The sequence below is a fragment of the Malurus melanocephalus genome, unplaced genomic scaffold (genome assembly GCF_030028575.1).
Source record: "Malurus melanocephalus ecotype Western Australia unplaced genomic scaffold, MMel_1.1 scaffold_9, whole genome shotgun sequence".
NCBI lineage: Eukaryota > Metazoa > Chordata > Aves > Passeriformes > Maluridae > Malurus > Malurus melanocephalus.
The window spans coordinates 4,062,382-4,084,159 of NW_026623241.1; the positions used below are offsets into that span (position 1 = coordinate 4,062,382).

Below are 21,778 nucleotides of genomic sequence, written 5' to 3' on the forward strand. Positions count from 1 at the left end.
AACCAAAAAACAACCAAACCCAAAACCCAAAAACCAACAAAAAACCCAAACCACAAAAACCACTAAAAAAGCCCTTCCAGTCTTGGAACTAGATATTTTCCTGATAAACAAATCCAGAAACAGCTGAGCTTCTCTGATACTAATTTTTGTTTTTGTTAGTTGGCTCACAGCCTTTAACATCTGGTGTTCTGTTTCATGCTGAAGTTCTTGCCTGGTTTATATTTAAAAYAGTATTTTCTAGTTCTGGGACACTGTTCAGTACTTAAATATGAAGAAGTATGATCTGATTTACAGCCATATTTGTTAAACAGAGAGAACAGCAGGTTAATGGGAGAGCTCCATGCAGACCAGTGCTCTGTTCTGCAGTCGTGGAACTGTCACAAGATGAAGAGCTGCGAGTGTCRGTGTCAGCTGTTAAGCTTGTAAATGTTCCTGGGTAATTTTTAACGTTTTTGAGATCTTAAAGAAATGTCAAGGTAATAGCAACATATTAAGCTATACAGAAATGTTAATGACAAATGCCAACAAATTTCATAAGAGAAATCTATAAAAGACCTGTGAGGTTTACACATTTGATGAATTTTAGGCTACAGGGAAGTGCTTCCTTCAAAATGCTCCTTCCTTTTCCCAGAAAATCAAAGCAAATCATSCWTGAAAATGCATGTGTATGGAAGTGGGTGGTCAATGATCCTACCTCCCCTTCTGTGTTATTGCTGAAAGAGTAACCTAATGCAGAGGGAGGTGAATGCCAGCTGTGTGTATTATTCCTTGGTGATGCTGGCAATCAGAACGTGGTTTGCCTGGTCTTTATGACTGTCAGTAGGATGTAGCACAGCATTTATGACAAAAATTAGTGTGTATTTATAGTGCATCTTAAACTACTGCTTTGTGTGTTAAGACTAGCATTGACAGAGGCTTTCACAGTCATACTTGGGGCAATTATGTGAATGCAACATTAGCACTTGACCATACAAGTGCCAAGAGAATCCTGCTTAGACTGCTGGCATACACAAATTGGCAAGTGCTGTACATATGTCTGCAAAGAAGTGCTTGTTCTCCGGAATGAGTAGCAAGCAGCGTGCAGGGAGCATTGCTGGACTTGCAGAGTGCTGCATTTCTGCTGAAGCCCCCATCATGTTCAGGTTCATTGGAAGCCATGGCATTGCCCTCCTCTTTTCTATTAAAAGAAACAACTTTTCCATCCTCTCRGAGGAGGAGGAGATGGTCAGGGCACTGAGTATTTTAAGAACTAGGAAAGTTCTTCAGAAAGTTAGCTAAAAATATAGCTATAATATAGCACTGCGTGCTGAGATCACAAATCTCTGAGAAATCTCTAGTATTACTCTGTGTCTGCTTTCTGGGCCATTTTGCCTAAATGCCAGTGTCTGTAAGGCYTCAAGGTTCTGCCAAAGTTCACAGTAACACATTGCTTGGTGCTTCTCAGGCCTCCTCTTTTTGTTCTAAACTACAGTTTCTGTGTTCATCTTTGAGAGCACAGAACCTGAGTTTTGGAAAATGTCATGCAAATGAAAGCCTGGCCAACAGGTTGAAGAAGGCAGAGATGAAAAATTTAATTCTGAAAACATATTCATTTATTGGCACATTGCTTTTGCAAGCACAAGAAGAGACTGGAGCTATTAGAGTTTGTTTGTTGAGAGATTTAATTTTTTTCTGTTCCATGCTTCATCTGCTTTTTCCAGTTTCCATATTTCTTACSCATTTCTACTCTGCTCTCTTGCTTTCCTCTTCAGACACAAAAGGGCATATTCAGGGTGTATACTATAAGTAGCAGTTGCTTAATTCAGGTGACTTATGGTGACAGAAGCTAAGGAGATATTCCTGGAAATGCAGTGACCATGARCTTTTAGAGCAAAGACTGACATGCTCTATAGGTGTTAAACATTTTTCTCAGTGTACAAGTTATTTTTCTGATTTACAATCAAATGGCTGTTGGAATATATTTGAAAAATAGATGGATAAAAATGCCACAACAATTTTTAAAATGCAGTTTTGACTGTCTTTTTAGTGTGGTATCAGATAAACAAAAAAAAATGCGAAACACAAAATGGAAGTCCAAAGGGGTTTTGTTTCTATGCAATCACTCTTTCCAGTGTTATCAGACATTTTTTGTTACTTTTATTGCCACCAAATTATGCACAAAACTGACTGTTTCATGCAATATTTGGATTTTAGTGCWACTGTAGTTGTAGGTTTTAGCAAAATGCTGAAAATACATGCATGYGATTCACTTTGTGTGTTCTGTTTCTCATATCTCCTGTGCCTTTTGCTTAGCTGGGATTTTGTGTCATGAAACCTTATATGGAACAAAATAGGATMTCTGTGAATGTAGACATATTGTTGGGATCTACCCCAGGAAAGTAAACCAAAAGCTATTTATGAAAACAGTAATATAGTGGCATTAATATTTCTAAGCTATCATGAAAAATTAAAAATGCAAGACTGTCTCATTCAATATAATTGTCTCTATGTATTGTTTCCTTTTGTTGGCAATTTCCTTGTTATGTTCCAGACAGCAAGACTCAACCCAGAAGGGATTCCTGGAGAATTAGAAACCTATAGTCACTCAAAAAACAGCAGAACAATATGGAAAAAAMCCCTCCTATTTGTTGGTTGTGAAAACCCAGTTTTCTAACCAGTTTGCTAAGTGGGTTTTTTTTCAAATTTTACAGGTGCAAAAATGTCTCGGTTGCAGATGATGTGGTTGGATACAAAAGCAAACATCTATATGTGCAGCTAACTAATTTGAAAGTGCAGATTTGGAGAACATAAACAGCTTCATGCTCACTTAGGTGCCTATGGAAATATARTTATTTATGGGTGTTTTGTGTACTACATCTGCACTGAATTAATTTGTACTAGAGTTGCTTACTATAATAGCAGCTGTTATGCTGCGTAACTTTGTTTAACCCACTAGCGCACCTTATTAAAAATTCACATGGCAGAAAGCTGTTTACATATTATTCTTAGAAAGAAGTACTTGTGTGTAACTATTGTGATTTTCTCCATTTCTGTTGATGCATGCAAAGGAATAGATACTTTCCCATTTTACTAAAATTTGTATTCCATTTCTTGAAAATGGGGGAGGTGTGTGTTGGTCTCTTTTCCCCGGGGTGGGTTAGATTGGATATTAGGAAAAATTTCTTATTGGTTTGTCAAGCATTGGAACAGGCTACCCAGGATGGAGTCACCATCCCCAGGGGTATTTAAAAGACACATAGATGTGGTACTTTGGGACATGGTTTAGTGAACTTGGCAGTGTTGGGTTAAAGGTTCTGCTTGATAATCATAATGATAATAATAATGGTCTTTTGCAACTTAAATGATTCTGTAATTCGATGTCACATAGTGTTCTTTACTCATCTGTGGTAGAATTATTCTTCACAACTGTCGAATAAATGTAGTATAATGTGACTGCAAGTAATAACTTCAATTAAAAGCCCCTTGTTACTGAGTGTTGCCAGTCCTCAATGAAAGATATAAGCATAATTTCCAATATTCACACATTGCCCTGCAGCAGGTTTCTGTAAGATTTGAGCTACCCCCAACTGGCTGCTGGTACAGAGCACAAGCAGGGCAGGTGCATCCCTGCAGTCACAGTGTCTTATAGGAGTCTCAATAATCTGGGAGTTACCGGAGCCACTTCGGTGGCTGGCAGGAGATACTTAACCCTTTGTGCCAGTTTGGGGACTGAGACTTAATTCCATCTCTGGCCCTGTCTGCCAAGGTTGGAAACAGAAGGACCAGTCCTGGGGTATCCTTGCCCTCCTGATGCACACTCCATTGGCATGAGTAATGTTTGTACAGTRTTGGGCAGTTGCTTTAGTACTCTGTGGCATTTCTCTTCGTGCCTTTCTAAATCCTGATTAAATGTAATAACTGTGTACTCAGTGAAAGAAGAGGAGGTGAACCTAACAGGCCAGAGAGATCCAAATGAGTGCAGCAGGTTTCTTTCCTCTGGGTYCTGTTCTTTCTCATTGTTAATTACAACGTTCAGTAGTGTGGAGGAAAGCTGCTWCTGATTTGCAATAACACAGATCCATTTTTACCCCACAGAAGAGGATATAGGACACTTCCAGATTRATGCTGTCAGTGGAGAGTTAAGAACAACCCGGCCTCTGTCACAYGCTGAGAAATCAGACTACAGACTGGTGGTCACAGCCAAGGACCAGGGGATGCCTTCTCTTCAGGGACAGGCTGCTGTTTACATCCAGGTACTCAATTACATTGTACAGATAGAAAAATTATCTTACTTTATTACTTYGAAAAGAAAACAATTTTAGAAGAAGGTAGGGAAATAAACCAAAGAAAAGAAGAAGTTCAAAATTGTAAGCAGCTTGTCTTAGGGTAATTTTCTTTGGCCGTTTTTCTCTTGAGGGAGGAAATGAGAGGGCAGACTCATTTTGATTTGTTAAGAATGAACAACAGCATTCTGGATCATCTTGCAAAGAGATGATGTTTGTGCTTTAGCAGGAGATCATTGTGAACTCTGGAAAAGAGGAGAARAATACCTGGGTAGGCAGAAAGAAAATCAAATCAAGGGGGTTTGAAAGTGGGGAAGAGACTTTTTTTGTTTCCTCAATTAAGTTGCTCTCTTTTCTAAATTCTGTTTCTATGTAACTTTGTATAACAATATCTCATTTCTTTGTGCTGGTTTATACAGGGCTGCTCTACATGGGAGTGTGAAATCCAGTGTGTGCTCTTTCCACAGCCAGCCACCTGCTGTTCATTGAGCCACAGCGGGGCTGCTTTGTCCAGGCCACTTGTGCACTCCTCTGTCAGAAGCTGAGTCTCACTGAGACTGCTGTTTTCAAGTCACCCAAAAATGGTTAATTTTGGATAGCTTGTAATAATAYTCTTCAGTCCAGACAAGGCAAATGCTGTTCCCACAGTTCAAGAGAGTCTTTCATTTGAAAGCATTAGCTTGGAGCACTGCAGCAATCCATAATGAATGAAATTCTGTAACGACATAAACAACCCTCAAAAAAAACCAGCTATCTGTTTGTGTTTGGAGAACTGCATAACRTACTGTGCTTTTTATGTCACATCTGTCCCTGTGGTGCTGTCCTAGGTAGAAAGACAGTTGAAATATTTCTGAAGCTTCAGAGCAAGGGCAGAGATAGCAGTATTCCATTGTCTGTACTCCTGTGATTAAGAGAGTGAGAGACAGTCTTGTCCCCCCTTTTTTTTTTTAGTGTGGTGGTAAAGGATAGAATTATGGAATGACTGGCCAAGAGATATTTGAGTTCTTATGTAGCACATTGAGTTTGTTTTCTGCCTTTGAAGCATAGTAAGGGTAAATATAGTAATGAGTAATAAATTATTAAACTCTCAATTATGGAAGACAATTTTCATTATGTATTGGATTTGCCTGGCCAGGCTTTGGTAGTGGTGGGGCTACAGGGATGACTTCTGTAAGCTGCTGGAAACTTCCTCCATGTCTGGCAGAACCAATTCCTGGCAGCTCCAGAGATGAATGTGCTGCTGGTCATGGCTGGCCAATTAGAAATGGTCACTTCTATGATAACATAATTTAGAAGAAGAAAAGCAAAGTTACTGCAGAGATATAATTTTGGCCCGAGAGGAGTGAGGTGAGAACATGTGAGAGGAACAGCTCTACAGACATCAAGGTCAGTGCAGAAGGAGGGGCAGGAGGTGCTCCAGGCTCCAGAGCTGAGATCTCTCTGCAGCCCATGGTAAAGGACCTGTGTCCYTGCAGCCCATGGATGTACATGGGATGCAGAGATCCCCCTGTACCTGGGGGGGAGACCCACACCAGAGCAGGTGGGTGCCTGAGAAGAGGCTGTGACCTGGGGGACGCCCATGCTGGGGCAGGGTCCTGGCACGGACCTGCAGACCCATGGAGAGAGGAGCCCAGGCTGAAGGACTGCACCCCATGGAAGAGTGAGCCATACTGCAGCAGTCTGAGTGGGCTGTTATCTGTGGGATGGGCTCAGATTGCTGCAGGTCACAGGGAGCTGTTGTTTGTGAAATGGGCTCACACTGGAGAAGTTCATGGAGAATTATCTCCCATGGGAGGGACCCCACAGTGCAGCAGGGGAACAGCTCCTCTCCCTGAGCCACAGGAGAAACAGTGAGTGATGAATCGACCATAAAACCCCCATTCCCTGCCTCCCTGACCTAGGAAGAGGAGATAGAACTGGAAAGGAGGGAGGGGTGGGGGGAAGGGAAGGTGTTTTCTTTAAGGTCTTATTTTACTWCTCATTATCCTGCTCTGATTTTGTTGGCTATAAATTCAGTTAATATCTCTAATTCTGGTCTGTTTTGCCCTTGATGGTATTTACTGGGTGATTTCTCCTAGTCCTTACTGCAGTTCATGAAGTTTCATTATTTTTTCTCTCCCCTGTCCAGCTGCAGAGGGGAGTGAGAGAGCAGCTTTGGTGGGCGCCTGGCATCCAGCCAGGGTCAACTCACTACACATTACAATATTCRTAATAGCAGTGGGAAAATATTGCAGTCTTTGTGTTTTGGTTGCAGGTGATCCCACTTCCCAACGGGAGATCTGGCTTTTCTCRATACTTCAAGCACTTTGTCGTACCTGAAAATTTTAAACCCGCACAAGTGTTGGATTCTCTGAAGGCGCCTGATAACCATCTAGCAATGAACAGGAAACTGCATTTCAGTATTGCTAAAGATGATGATAATGTTCATTTTGAAATAGACAGCTYGACAGGAGACCTTTATCTTTCCAGGGAGCTTGACTATGAAGCAGCTTCGCACTTTCTTTTGCAAGTTATTATAAAGGATYATAACAATCCCCCACAAAATAGCACTGTCTTCCTAAGTATCGMTGTTGAAGATAAGAATGATCATTCTCCTTACTTTCAAGATGACTTTATAGTGATTGGCATAGAAGAAAATGTACCTGTTGGCACTCTGGTTTACACMTTCAATGCAAAAGATGGAGATGGCAGTTTTCTGAACAGCAAAATACAGTATTCCTTAGAAATGAATGACGTGGGTGAAAATCGATTTCTTATTCACCCTTTACATGGCACCTTGACCACGGCTTCTCCACTAGACAGGGAGATTACTGAYTCTGTGATCGTGACGGTGTTTGCAGAAGACCAAGCAATAAATCTGACTGATCGGAGGCTGGATTCCCTGGCTGTGAAAATTGTGATTTTAGATACCAATGACAACAGCCCCAGTTTTACATCTTTGCCTCTTTCCTATGTCATGGAGGACGTGGAGGTGGGCTTCCTTGTCCACCATTTAACTGCAAAGGATCCTGATGAGGGAAAAAGTGGACAAGTTACGTATCACATTCTTTCAGGAAATGAAAACAAAGCATTTGTACTGGATAAAATCACAGGTACTGTAACTTYCCTGGGGTTTCTTGTATTGTGCTTCTCACAGTAATATTTGTGAGTGCATAACCATCCAGTAGTGAAGTACRCATCAGTGTGGCACTCTGCCCAGGTCTCCTGCTGTCCTCAGGGGTGATTGCCTTGGGCAGAGCACCACACAAGAGGGGCAGTACYGTGCTCTGTGAGACTCAGCTGTGACACTGTAACTGTGTTGTGTAGCTGTACTGGAGGTTCTTCCAGTAGTGCCCTAAAGAAGATGGGAAGAAAATGTGGACAGTGAAATAATTTATTCTGATTTTGGCATGATACATACTTAAAGCATGTTCACACACATGTGTTATGATATGTACACATTGGGAAAGACAAAGTCAAGATCAGGGAGTCTGCATTACACTGTGGGTGGAACGTGTTCAGTGGAGACTCAAAGTGCTGATGAATTTCATTCTTCAGCCCACTGAAATTCTGTGATCTTATTCTATTATACCATGTTCACACAAATGCAAATATCACACCAACAGCTCTAATATTTTCTGGTTCTTATTCTGRTTTTGAACCCATTAGGTGATGCAGTTCACACTGACTTGTAGAGATCCTAACTGCGTAACTTACACACAAAAGAAGACAAATGTTTAGGTTAAATAAAGTTAAAAAAATCAAGCCCAAAGTTAAATAAAAAACAATCTCTGAACTTCACTTGAATTTTCCATTAATCCMAATTTCCTTGGGTGCCAAAAGCAGTATTTCTGGGCTAGTTAGCATTCTGGTGGGAATTGCAGGTAGTGAATGACTGTAAAGTCTGGAAGCCTTGCAGCAGTGGCACAGTGATTCTGCATTGAAGCTGTGAGTGCTGGAGCAAKGAGGATCCTAACCTGGACCAGAATACTTTTTTTAATACCTTCTTTCTTCATAATAGGGCTCTTAACTACAGCCCAGCTTCTAGACCGTGAGGTTCAGGAGCGCTACAGTTTGACAGTCATGGCTCTTGATGACGGYAGCCCGGCTCTCTCTGCCACACAAGTTCTAACCATCATCGTTCTTGATGTGAATGATGGGACCCCAGTATTTCTGAAGCAACTTTATGAGACTGCAGTTCGTGAAAACCAAGATCCAGGGGCATTTGTCATAAAAGTGGAGGCTGTGGACCGAGATGCAGGTGATTTGTGTTCTTTTGCCAGTAATTTACTTGTGGACCGTAATAGACCAATCCAATCTTGCTGCCTTGCGTGTATAGGAATTGTGCTTTTCCCAATGTATGACTTTTGAGTTTCAAAATACGGGGTTTGGTTCAGACTCTCAATCTTTAGGAGATATTCTGACTTGCATCTGGGGKAGTTTCAGCTCTGATTGGTATATTAAATGTAAAATGCACTCTTGTGTGACACAGCATAATGTAGTTTTCACGTAAAGAAAGCCAATATGTTCTGGTTAYAAATCAGCAAACAATTTTCAACTCAAAGATAATATATGAGCATTTTTTTGCTCTCAATCAGAGCATTTTGGATAGTTTTAAAGCAGTTCACTAGTCAAGAGTTCAGGTTTTGTAACAGGACAGGCAAATATGCACTCATCTTTTCTGACCAGAGAGGGGCACTGTSATCTAAGATTTTCCAGCTGGTTGAGCTGCGAAGGGGTACGTGGAAGCTGCTYCAGATTTTAACTAGAACTTTACGTGCAAAAGAATGTAATGTATTGCTTTTCAAAAATACACAGAATGGATGAATAAGAGGCGGGGACGGTTCATCTCCTCAGTGAATCACATCTAAGGACTAAACCAGAGAGAGTCTGCTAAGCCACAAAAAAATCCCTTCAGTTCTTCAACTACCTGCTCGTTTGAAGTGCCTAAAATGCATAGCACATGATGTTAAGATAGTCCGTATTCTGGAGCAGTTATATGGGATCTGTGTGATAAATAATAAAATAATAAAATCTTGAAAGAGTGTTAGATATTACACTAGTGCTRTGTTTGGCCCAAAGGTAGTCTCAACTCTGAATTACTTCCTTTTTACTGTGGGTTCACTTTTGCTGCTTTCTTTAGAATTGTGTAAGGCTATGCTATCTTAAAAGTAGATAATGGAACTTCTTAGCAAAATAATCTTCTGTATTCAGTAAGATTTTAAATTTTAATGTAGAGCACATACAGATTATAAAAGGCTGATGTGAGCTCAATAGAGGTATTATATGGAAAAGACAATTCCCCACAACTGYGTAAGGTATTTAGAAATTAGGAATGGGTAGGATCCCTGTCTGTTATGATCTCCATGACAGCTGAGCTGCACTGCAGTCTTCCTCTGCATCTCACTCTTCAAAGTGTCTTCTTTCTTTAGTGGATCACAATATGTAGAAAAGGTGATACATGAAGAAGGGTTTGCAAGATAAAGGAGAAAACAGTGAGAATTTCCTTGAATTCTTCTCCCTCCTTTTCCATCCCTTGGATTTTTTTCACATCTTGTGGGAAATACAGCAGTAGGGAAATTTCCAAAGCAGTTAACTGGAGGGAGCTGGGGTGGCTTGGCAGGATGGGGAGGAAGGGCATTCCAAGTGTACTGGGTGGCACAGTGGGCGCCTGCCTGTGCAGACACTWTGGGCTGGAGCACTGTTGTGGCTGATGGTTCCTTCCTGCTGTTTTTTTTTTAAGTATATTTTCCAGTAACCACAGTCATTCTGTTGGGTCTTTTTCTCACATTTGCCTGATTTGGCCCCATGTCATGGGTGTGTAATAGCATTGCTTCAAATTAACATTGAAGTGATGTTCATAATGTAAGAAAATTTGATTTATAGAGGAGTCATATAAATATAATCTTCTCACTTTTCTACATTTTTGGAACACAGTTTTTGAATTACTCCTCTCATGGTGTTCTTTTTTTTGTTTTTACATCATAGCTTTATTTTTACACATTCTTTAAATTGCAGTTCACACCCCAGTAATATTTGCATAGTTTCAGTGGAGGACTTTCTCCCCTCACACTCTTTTGTTCACTTCATATGTTCCCTGAGTGACCACTGGGAGGAATCATTTTTATTAACAATWTCAGCCATCATCAACCTTTTGTTTTATTTTCCCTTCTGCTTCATTCTCTGTGACTGGAAGAGGGTCTTTTTGGGGGGAAATCACAAGTAAAATTTTTGATTTTGAAATGGTTTTCTTTCACATGAATATCCCTGAAACACCTTGTTCAGCTACCTCCCTCCTGCACATTACGAGACCTGCACTGACTGCATCTCTGTATTTGGGAGCCTGACTTTGGGAGCCTTTTGGGAGACCTTCATGCCTTCATCCCCAAACTAGCTGACATCTGACAGCTCATCACCAGTAAATGCAAGTGTAAAAGATGTTAATGTTGGAAAAATATGCAYGGGAAAGCAGAGATAGCAGCAGAATATTTAGGACAGGTCAGGGTTTTTTTCTTGAGTTAGGTCTTTGCAGAAGCTCTGAGTGAACTGAACTAGCCCTTTTAGGTTGGTGTGCACCTCTGTGGTCCAATATTTGTGTCTGGAGCCCTAGGAGAAAAATCTTGAAAGGTTAGTAGGAACTGGAACCACTGACTTGGAGTTATGAGGTGGGACTTCCAGTTATGAGACTGCCATTCATTAGAGATTTTTATAAAGTCCTATAAAGATGAGACTTGAGTCTGGATTTGGGGCAGAGGGGACACTTTTCATTTCAGTTTGTGATTTCAGCCCCTAAAATGTGACTGGTGCTACTGAATATTTAACCAGCAGGTTGGGTTGAGTGCAGATGTGTTAACTGCTGTGCTGTGGTGTATCAATGTGTGGAGTCRCCACTCTCCTGGGCAGGGTGTGCAGCTTTTTCCTAATGCTTCTTCACACTTCTAGCAGTTGGGTATGGGAAAGGAGGCCGTAAATGCTTGGCAAATAAATGTAATTGAGATATCATGTAACTGTGTCCTTTAAGGTTTAAAAGTTTTAGTTTCAGCATTGTGTGAATGGTCAACTTGGGTGATGCCCATATGTTTTTCCRTCACTGGTTGTGGATAATGTCCATTGTGTAATCTGCTGGAGAAGGCACTGGGTTGAAGCAGTTCAGTTGCAGGAGGCAAGAAGTTAACAGTATCAGACCTGCAGTTTCATATGTCTCTTTTATTCCATCTGCAGCATATTGGTGATTAAGGACACATAAGTGCAGGCAGAACAGTGAATTTCTTCTTAAATTTGGTTGGATRGTATTTAATATGGTAAATAATGTTAGTAAATATATAACATTTATAGATAAGTATATGTTAGTAACCTGAGACTTTGAAGGCATTCACCTTGATTGTCCTTACTGATGCAATTTTTYTTCTTTCTTCTGTAAAGCTGAAAGGATTTCTGTAATTCAATTTTCTTCCTGCTGTGTATTGTATGAATATATCCCTCCCTTGACTTAATTTAGATGCAAATGCATTTACAGTAATGATTCTCTTAATCAAATTTCAGTGGCATTGTCAACCACTAAACAAAGCTATTCAAAGGCAAATGAAGTTGAGGATGTTAAAAACTGTAGGCTCTTTCTTCTCTCATGTGGGTGTTGCTCCATCAGCACCAGTGCAGATTGTCCTGTGCTTGACTGCAGCAGATGAGAACAGGCAGGCRGTGTTTGACACTGAATAGGGGTTTTCCTATTACTAGAATTATCATGTAATTTTTCAGGTGCTCCAGCTATCCCTACCCTACTAAAGGACTAATTCTTGGTGGGAAAAATGCACAATGATTCAATGAAACTTAGGAAAATCTTCAAAAAATAAAGWGTACAGTAGTCCAACCCTTTGGGTATAATGTGGGATTAAATCATTAAAAATAATGATATAAGTGTGATAGAGATGACATTATACTTTCCTTGGGAGAATGTTGGAACTAGAAGAAACATGAAAGAATTATCTTATAACCATAATAGATAAGAAAGTTGAGTCTCATTTCCTGTTCAATCAAGGTGGGAAACTTTGAAAGATAGGTTTCTAAAAGTCTGTGCAGTTTTAGCCTCTTTCTTAGAGAAAGATGGGAAGGCTGATATTCCTGTACTGTATACAAATGGTAAATCAGGAACAGTATGGAATTGTCATTCATAAAAAACTTGGCGGGAGAAGAAAGAGACAAATAAGTAGACCTGAATGTGAGGAGAGTTGCTGTGTTTTACTAAGACTTCCATTCTGTTTTAAAGGACTGAATTCCTTGCTTCAGTATGAAATCTTACCAGGAGCTGGTTATGAGAAATTCAAGATGAACTCGGAGAGCGGAGAACTCRTAACAGCTGCATCACTGGACAGGGAAACCCAGGAGGTTTTCAGTATTAAAGGTAGCAGTGTGAAATATCTATGAATGCCTCTAGAGTGGGAAGTGAGAATGGGTGTGGTGTTACTATCAACATCACTTTTTTTCACACCTACTGAATTAGATGGGAGTGGTAAGATTTTCCAGTACAGAAGATCATATGCTTTTTGCACAGCACAAATAACTCTCCTACTCTGGTATTATTAAAGATCATCTGTTGTTGTGCCCACAGCCATTGAATGAAATTTGCTTTCTTTTTATCAATCTTAGTTTTGGTTCGGGACAGTGGAACCCCRTCGCTGTCAAGCATGGTGACAGTAATCTGCACAGTGCTGGATGAAAATGATCATTCTCCCACGTTTCTTCTTCCTCCCCCTGAGATCTTTATTCCAGAGAACCAGCAGCCTTCTGTTGTTTACATTATCCGGGCTGTAGATATGGATGCTGGCAACAATGGAGCTCTAAGATACAAAATAATTGGTAAGTTACATTCCATCATTTCTGTTAATATAAATTAGGGAGCTTATAAACAACAGCATCCAAGTTTTAGGCTAGTCTTGACTTTACCATGCCTCCCTAGCATCCATCTTGTCCACATGCTTCTTTTCTGWGGAAAAGAAAAGAGATCTTTCATCCTTTTGTCAGCATTAATAAACACTTACCAGGCATACTTTCATTCTGCTTTCTGGATTTGAAATAGTACAGAAGAGAAAAACAAAAAAATACCAAATGCTGAAAGGAAGCATTAATCATGAAGACATAATTTTGTCCTTTTTGTTAAAGTTGTAGAAGTCTGAATGTAAATATATGCTTGAAAATAGGTGCAAGAATTAATTGAATTTTACTTACTTAATGCTATTTATTTAATTTTATTTCATGAGAGCTTCTTTCARCCAGCAATTAGAAATGTCATACTTGGCTTTCATCTCACCAAACTCTCCCTGTGTCCACTATGCCAATGTAAGCTACACAGCTGTTCAAAGCCTCCTGTAATATCTTTGGACAAATACAAGTTTTCTGTGCTTACTTTGGTTTGTGGCTCTCAGCAATAGCTCAAATGCAGGCAGAGAGCTACTGTGGTAAAAAACAACACATTTTTCTTTGAAGAAACAAGTAATGAATTCCTTTGTTTTCTTGGTTTTAATGGCCTGATCTTCTATGAYGTTTAATTTAATTACCTTTSGTCTTTCTACATRTTATAAAGTATGTATGTCATTCACYACTACTWAAAGTGCTGACTTTTCAGTGATYCRTAATCATTCCYACTCCCCCCAAATCAAGACCTTGCACAGCTCTTGACCTCCAAGAGATAGGTTGTAGAAGAAAAGGAGCAAGGAGCAGCTATTACAATTGTCAGCAAAGCTATATRGATTTCTGGAATTTGTAACTAAGGTTGGGAAGAGGTCACTTCATGCAGCAGCATAGATGCATGAGCTTTTATAAGGTGGGCTGGTTTGGGAAGAAAGACATGCACATGGCCAAATAGCCAGTCTGTAAATTGATACGGCATTCTGCATTTGCTCTCATTGCCACCCACTGATTTAAAGGAAATACAGGTTTTAATTTGTATGAGAAATAAAATATGTGAGAGGCACATGAACACACCAGCTGTGTGAGAAATTGGACCTTGTTATTGCAATTAGCGTAGCGCATTCACAATGGGTTCTTTTTTTAAAAGTAGTTGTTTGTGATCATTTAATTTTTTRTGTGTTTGAAAGGTGGAAATGTTGGAGAATACTTCACAGTAAATARCACGTCAGGCAAACTGCTGGTCACTCGCAGCTTAGACAGAGAAGACATCAGCAATTTCACTCTTGTAATTGAGTGCCGTGACCTAGGCAGTCCCTCCAGAAGCTCCACTGCACAGCTCTGTCTGACAGTCTTGGATGAAAATGACCACAGCCCCTTGTTTGCAAAGACCCACTATCAAATCTCTSTGACAGAAGATCTGGAGGAAGGCTCAGCCATCCTGGACCTCTCTGCTTCTGACGAAGACGATGGCCTGAATGGCGAAGTTGYGTACTCGCTCATTGATGACACCTACGGAGCATTTGCCATCGACAGCGCCACAGGATCCATAGTTACTACAAAGGCACTGGACCGGGAGACCAAGTCCCAGTACACCTTCAGGGCTGTAGCAAGTGACTGTAGCAACCACTTTCCAAGGAGCACCACTGTCAGTGTTGTGGTGCACATTGATGATGTCAATGACAATGATCCCCTTTTTTTGCAGAATCCTATCAGGGCCTTCGTGCCTGATGAAACTGCTGTCAATGAGACAGTAGCCACTGTGAGAGCAGAGGATGTGGATCTGGGATCAAATGGAGCTGTTGTTTTTAATTTGATGGCAGCAGAMACTGTTTTTCAGATCGATGCGAAGACAGGTGACATAATTCTTCGGGAGCCCCTGGCTTCCAAAGACTTCAGTACCCAGCTGCTGGTGACGGCCTCGGATCAAGGCATCCCACCCCAAACAGCCACAGCTGTGGTCATTGTCTTTACAGAAGAGCAAGAGGAGGAGATCTCCTTCAGCCACAGCCTATACGAAGCAAGTGTGCCTGAGAACAGTGCAGCAGGTGGGCATTAAATCCCTGTTCTTGGAGTTGCCGATCTCCCCTCCTCTTGGAATTGTAATTGTAATGAATAGTGTGGGGAACCCTTTTTTTTCTGTGCAGCAGCAGGGAAAAGTTAATGTGGATGTAGCCAATACCCATTTGCCGTTTTCCAGTGCACCAGTATGAAATGATGCAATGCGGGAGGCATTCCCTGGCTCTTGAGTTTGCTGCCCTCATACAACAGTGATGCTCACACTTGACAGAACGGTCCCTTTTCGAAGGTGGTGTGTTTCTATCCCTCAGCTAAACATCAGTGGGTTCATTCATTTAGCAAAATGACTTTAATGATGGGTGGACAGCATTTATTTGTTGTTTCACTGGGCAGTGCACACAAGCTCAAATGAGGGGAGTGTTGGGAACCARTTGAAACTTGGCATTTCTTGTTTTCACAATACCCTCCACAAACTGTGATAGCTTTCAAAAATACTGAAGTTTTGGACTTTGCRGAGGGAGGAGAAAGGGGGGTAGGGTGGGGAGAAGGGTAGAGAAGTTCAGAGGCTGTCAGTACAGGCTTCTACAGTGTCTCTATAGGCAGACCCTGCACTGTGGAATGCTGCCTATAGACAAACCAGCTTCAGTCACAAGGTGCTTATAGATTTATTTGGATTTGTTCTGCATACTGATGAGACTTACTGCTCTACTTTTTATTATTCAAAGAACATTAGTAGTTATCCCTGCAGCCAATTAGATGTGGTAAGGATCTTCTCCAGCATCAGGGATTGCTTTTGTTCTAATGAGGGGCAGAAAGGAGTGCCTTTCACATATTTCTGCCCACAAATCTCACTATACAATTGGCCAGATGTATTTATAGAGCTGRCTTCCACTATATTCTCAATTCAAACGCCTCATGAGGTTCACCTTGAACAAGCAATTTATCCTCTTTATAATTCAAATTTCCCTCAATAAAATGAAAGCAGTGTTCCTTTATGTCCTGAGTGTTTTGTGAGATTAGTGGATTCATAGATCTTGARTAACAGCCTATATAGTGGATTATGAATCAGTAAATAAGAAATGTGTTAGTAATTTTGRAAAACCAATCAATATTCTTGGATGATTGCAAACAGAAGAGAAAATGRAGGGTGAAGAAGGCTGTTGCCGTAATTACTGCTGTGGTTATTCAGCCATTCCTTTCTCTGTGCTTGTTTGGGATTACAAGCCAAACTTTCCAATTGTTAGGTTTAAAGAAAAAAAAATAAAGATCTGAGCTTTATAGCAATAGGTAAACTGCTCAGATCCTAGATTTTCCTAAACTTAGATATGTTCCTGAGTCAGGSTAGAAAAGCCAGCCTAAAATTGCAAATGCCCCAAGGAACTGTGGTATCAGAATCCCATAGTGCTCTTCTGTTCACTCTATAAAAATATAATTAAGACTCAATTTAAGTTGTTTTGATTAAAGGAAATTTAGCAAAGCTTCAGGGTAAACAGGAGGGTTTGATCACAAAATGTTAGTTTGTGTTTAATAATACCTCTATTTGCTGAGAAGATCAAATTCTTTTAAGAATATGAGAGATTTTACCAAATACTAATACTGCTCGTCTCTGTTTATAGTATTTTCTTTTTTTCATGAGCATGCATAAATATCAAATACCTTACATTTCAGTGAGGAAGAAAAGCATGACTATAATTAAAACTCTCATAGAAGTTAGCTTATAGGATATATGTGATCCTGGTACCCCTACAAATGGGAATGGTACCAGTGTATTCAGTCCAGGGAAGATTTACATTGCACACTGATTATTTGAAGAACTGGTATTAATAAATGTGTTTTTTCTTTGTAATTTYATTTCTGCCTTAACTGATGGAGAGGAAARATGCTATGTTTATTTTAAAAAGAATAAAAAATGTGAATAATATAAATGAYAAAAACCAAAGCCAAAGGGTCCTTAGTTTTAATTTAGTCTAAACCCATCAAATGGGTATGTGCCTCGGGAACTGTTCCTTGTGGTCACATTTTCTTTAAGTGTTTGACCTCCAAGTTTAATGACCTTCAGAAAACCCCTTTTTTTTCTATTTTTTTGTTTAATATTGAATATTTAATGTCTTTAAATATTATAAACTCTCTTACAGCAGGCACTTAGAAGCTAGTCAATAAATAATCAAGTTACTGTGCTCTTCAGAGGGTAAGAAGCCTTTATTATTGACCAAACTTTTAGTCAAATGGTTGTTTGCACAGCAGCTCCTTGGAGACAGATTCACCAGCAAAACTTTTAGACTCATATTTTTTTTTCCTATTAGATATAAATTATGTAGCCCCTTATTCTTTAAGTTCAGAGAATCGCAGAATGGGTCAGGCTGGAAGGCACCACAGTGGGCTCMTCTGGTCCAACCTGCCTGCTCAAGCAGGGTYATCCCAGAGCTCATGGCATAGGATTCTGTCCAGACAGTTCCTGAATCATCTCTGCTTAGCTTTTCTTTTCGTGGCAGTTAAGAGGTCTGAAGAAATAATGGCCAGGATGAACACAGGTTAGATGGCAAGGGACAGGAAAAGGAGATTGCTACAATGAGAACTGAAGAGAGAAGGAAAACAATGATACAGTGATACAGTAGCTCCTATGGTGTTAGGACATACATATAAAAAACTCCATCTGTATAAAAGATATATGTCCTTCCACAGAATTCAGCAAATGTTTTGGAACTGATGTGGCCAGGTAGGCAAATGCTGTTGACACTGCCATTTGTCAGTTTTGAGTCTGCAGGCATAATCTTGGCATCTAGGCTGTATGAAACAGTTTGAGATACTTCCAAATGCCATTGGACTGTTTGTGATTAAACTGAAACCACCCCTAAATTTATACATTTTACATCACTCTTCATGTCTTTCAATATGTTAACTAATTCAGAAGTCAATTGCYTAGCATTTCCAGCCCACCTGACTGCCTTCTGCTTTGAGCCTGACTGATCTCCCTTCTCTCTTGCTCTGTYTTCAGTGCTATCTCAGCCTCGATGTGTTTTGTAGACAGAAAGCTTCCTTTCTCTGATTTTTCTCTCTGTTCAGAGCTACATACTGTGACTTCTGCCTGGGGCAACCTCTGAATTGCATGCAATTGAAATGGCAAGTTCCAGCAGATGGGCATTTTATGGGAGATGCTGCTCTTTATCTGCATAGGCCTGTTTATGTCACAACAGACCTCAGTTTTGTCATATTTTTTTGACAATGAACTGTAAAAATTCACTGTTTGGAGAAATTGTTTATTGTGAAAAGTGTCAGAACACAAGAGATTTGTTCTCCACCATAAAGAAGTTGTAAACAATTCTATCTGCGTGAAAAATGTGGAGCTTAAAGGATTAGGATATGAGGAACCAGAGAAACAGTTTGTTAACCTAACCTCTGAAATACTGAAGGATTCAAGTAGAAATGCTGCTTCTTCTTTTATTTCCTGTAGTTTTTCTTCTTARACACACAAGCAAACAAACCAAAAGACTGCAGACAGCATTAAAAGCTAAATAGGGATTTCTTCAGACCTTGCCTTTTTTTCTTTTTTCTTCTTTTCTTTAACTCTGTTCTGCTGTGAATGATTGCCCTTGCAGTTTTCTGTAGCAAATCAAAGTTGCTTGACAATGAAAATTCAACTTCCAGCTCCTTATTTTACTTCCAAAAAAATCCCGGTGCAGCATTCATATATATGTCTTTACACATCGGACAGATGGATGTTGATTGCAGAGCTTTTCTAGTAAATATCTTACAAGTATATTGAAAATTGCAGAAAATTACATATCAAATCTGATATACCTGTGCTTTTGACAGATTTTAAGAGCAAATAGTAAACCCTWAACAGGAAATTTTAATAACAGGTTTTTAAAAAGTAATATGTAACTTCTAAAATAAAAAAGACATAAAAACACAGATCGTTGTAATAGCAAAGTTTCCTCTCATTTTTTTATGTCTTTTCCTCTGGCATCCAGAACACTGAGTGTGAGCAGTATGCCCTTTGTGATATAATAAAATTACTAGTTGTCTCTAATGCTCTTGGAAAGAGCTCAGGTTGCCTCATTCCATCACAGATGCATGGAATCAATTACCATTAAATTAAATAATTAAAACCATTAAAACCAATTGCCATATATGCTAGACAATATCCTAATTCACTTGAAAAGAATAATTATTTRGAAGTTTTGATAATGCCTTTTAAACTTGCTGCATTTTTGTTAAATGTGATGATTCTGAGCAGGATAATTTGCTAAGTTCCACATTTTCCCTCTTACTCTATTCCAAATAGGATTTTTATTTCATGTCTCTTGCATTCTATATTAAATTATTGGCCTTTTCAYAGAATTTGGATTCTATGTGAGTTGACATATACTTGTGCATATAGTTTCATCTTTTGATTCTCTTTGTCAAAAGGTGGCTAATTAAAACTCTAGGAGATATTTCATTTAAGGTATTGTTCAAAAGCCCAAATTGAATCCCCTGATAAATGGAGTAAAAAGTAGCCCTTTCTGGTCATACACAGGTGAAAAAAATAAAAAAAAGACTTCAGGTAAGAGAGAACTCCATTGATCCATGTGAGTTTGCAAATAGGAAAAGTTAAATCTCWTGATTTTATTTAGGCAGGTAAATATGTTATGAGATGTTTAATTTACTGGGCAATGAGGGATAGACAGTACTTTGCCTATGAATTTGTAATACAGTRAAAGTAATGGAGAACTATTCTTATTGTCTTCTAAATCAGTGAATAAGCACCTAACCTAGTGCATAGTTGTGCATCTGCTMTTAATATGAGTACTGTAAAATTGTATCAAAACCTTTTAGAGTGGGCATAATGAAAATGTCTTGTTGCTTCCATAGGTACATCACTTCTAACAGTAGAAGCTTATGAACACAAATCTACAGGAGAAGGCATAAAATACAGCATCTTCAGTGACCAGGAAATATTCTCCATAAACCCCATTACAGGTACATTTTCATACTTCTTTTTCAAGTGTCTGTATGTGGTTTAGAGCATTAGCAAGTTCCTACCATGAGAACAAGGGCTAGGTATCTTAAGAGTGCTCCCTAGTACTTAAGATAATTCTGTCACAATGAATCATTAGTAAATCCAGGCAGTGTTGTAAACTTGATGTGAAAAGAAATTGAGCACCAGTACACAAATATAAAACACTCTGTTCTGATCTACTATTGATCACCAGGTGCTGGGAGTTGATAAACTACTGTTTTGTGATCCAAACTGTGATTCCATCTTGTTTCTCATCATGAAGTTGCCCAAAACCACAAAATCCTTCAAAGCACTTCTCATGTAGAAGCTTTGGACTGTTGTTGAATTTAATGCTCCTTGTTTCAGGCAGACCTTGACAGGTTTCAAAGTCGGGTTCATTCACACTTTTTTTGTGATTGTATGTGTTCTGCAGCAGGTCTGCTTTCAGCTGCTCTACAGTCAGGAAATTCAGGTGCAGGAGAGTGGCATGTTCCCCATGTGCATTTACACATTAGAGCATAACTTCCCTGGTCACCTCTCAGCTCCTAAACATCTGCAACAAATTTACTTCCTGAATACCTGYAGTCTTTCTTTCTGGGAGGGCATAGAGAATGTAAGCAGCTTTCCTCAGAAACAGTGTGAAATGTTTGTACCCTTAACAAACAGCTTTCACCCCGAGCTTCTGAAGGCTTTATTCTTTGAATTATCCTGGTATCAGGATATCAGGCATCAAATGGCATACCACTGTAAAGCTATCATGGTTGTTGCTGAGGGRCAGTTAAAATAATTTTGTTTTGTGTAGATGAGGGGCACTTAAAGTGGATACTCTTGATTTTCAAGTAATTTTTATTTCACTGAAATAAAACTAGAGTGATTAGTCTTGAAGAACATCTTRGACCCAGGCAAGCTTTTTGCTGAGGAAGTGAATCTTCTCCAATATCACCTTCAAAAAMAAGAAGAAAAATCAAATGGAATTTTCTTTATTTTAACAAGCTAGCCTGAAAAATGGTTACATGATACTTTGAGGAGTCTCATAAACATTCTTTTCACAAACAGGAGTGGAATTTTTGTAGCAGTGAATGTGTCACAAGTCTACTTTCGAGACATTTGTTCCATACTGGTTTCTTTTGTTTCCTTTCCTCTGAAGCCATTCTTCTGTTTMTTAGAAAACATTAATTAAAGTTCAACCTTTAAGGACTTTTTAAGAGCAGCTCTTATATTAGGATAATTTTGACACCATTAATTCTCTACCTATTGCTTTTRCAGCAGAAGTATTTTGAGCTGTATCAATGCCCTGTCTGTGATACGTGTTCTGAACAGCCAAAGCTCTGCTCTACTTCTCTTTTCAAGCATTGATATTAATTAACTACATTTTGGAGGAGACTTTCTGCCATTGTAGAGGGTTTTATTATACTACAAAGTCATAGAAAATAGAGTAGGAGGTGACTCAAAGGCATGAGCTAGTCTGTCCTCTGATGCATAAGGGGAATCAGTTGTGCTGAAATCTGACAGAAATTTGTGCTGTTCTTAGAAACCATCAGGGACAGTGAAAAGTCTGTGACTTTCACTGTCTGTGAAAGTCTTGGCAGTTGGAAAGATTTTATTCATATTTATCTGAATGTTTGCTGAAAATGTT

General features: G+C 39.4%; 1 protein-coding gene across 1 annotated transcript in view; it reads left to right on the plus strand.

Annotated features, from left to right (window-relative positions):
• DCHS2 (dachsous cadherin-related 2) overlaps positions 1 to 21,778 on the plus strand; it is a 106,744-nt gene that overhangs the window by 69,400 nt on the left and 15,566 nt on the right. Inside the window, exons 8-14 of the mRNA XM_057375296.1 lie at positions 4,075 to 4,232; positions 6,517 to 7,354; positions 8,263 to 8,502; positions 12,505 to 12,639; positions 12,885 to 13,094; positions 14,333 to 15,190; positions 20,016 to 20,109. Of these exons, the coding sequence (XP_057231279.1) occupies positions 4,075 to 4,232; positions 6,517 to 7,354; positions 8,263 to 8,502; positions 12,505 to 12,639; positions 12,885 to 13,094; positions 14,333 to 15,190; positions 20,016 to 20,109 (2,533 nt within the window). The remainder of the gene's footprint in view (positions 1 to 4,074; positions 4,233 to 6,516; positions 7,355 to 8,262; positions 8,503 to 12,504; positions 12,640 to 12,884; positions 13,095 to 14,332; positions 15,191 to 20,015; positions 20,110 to 21,778) is intronic.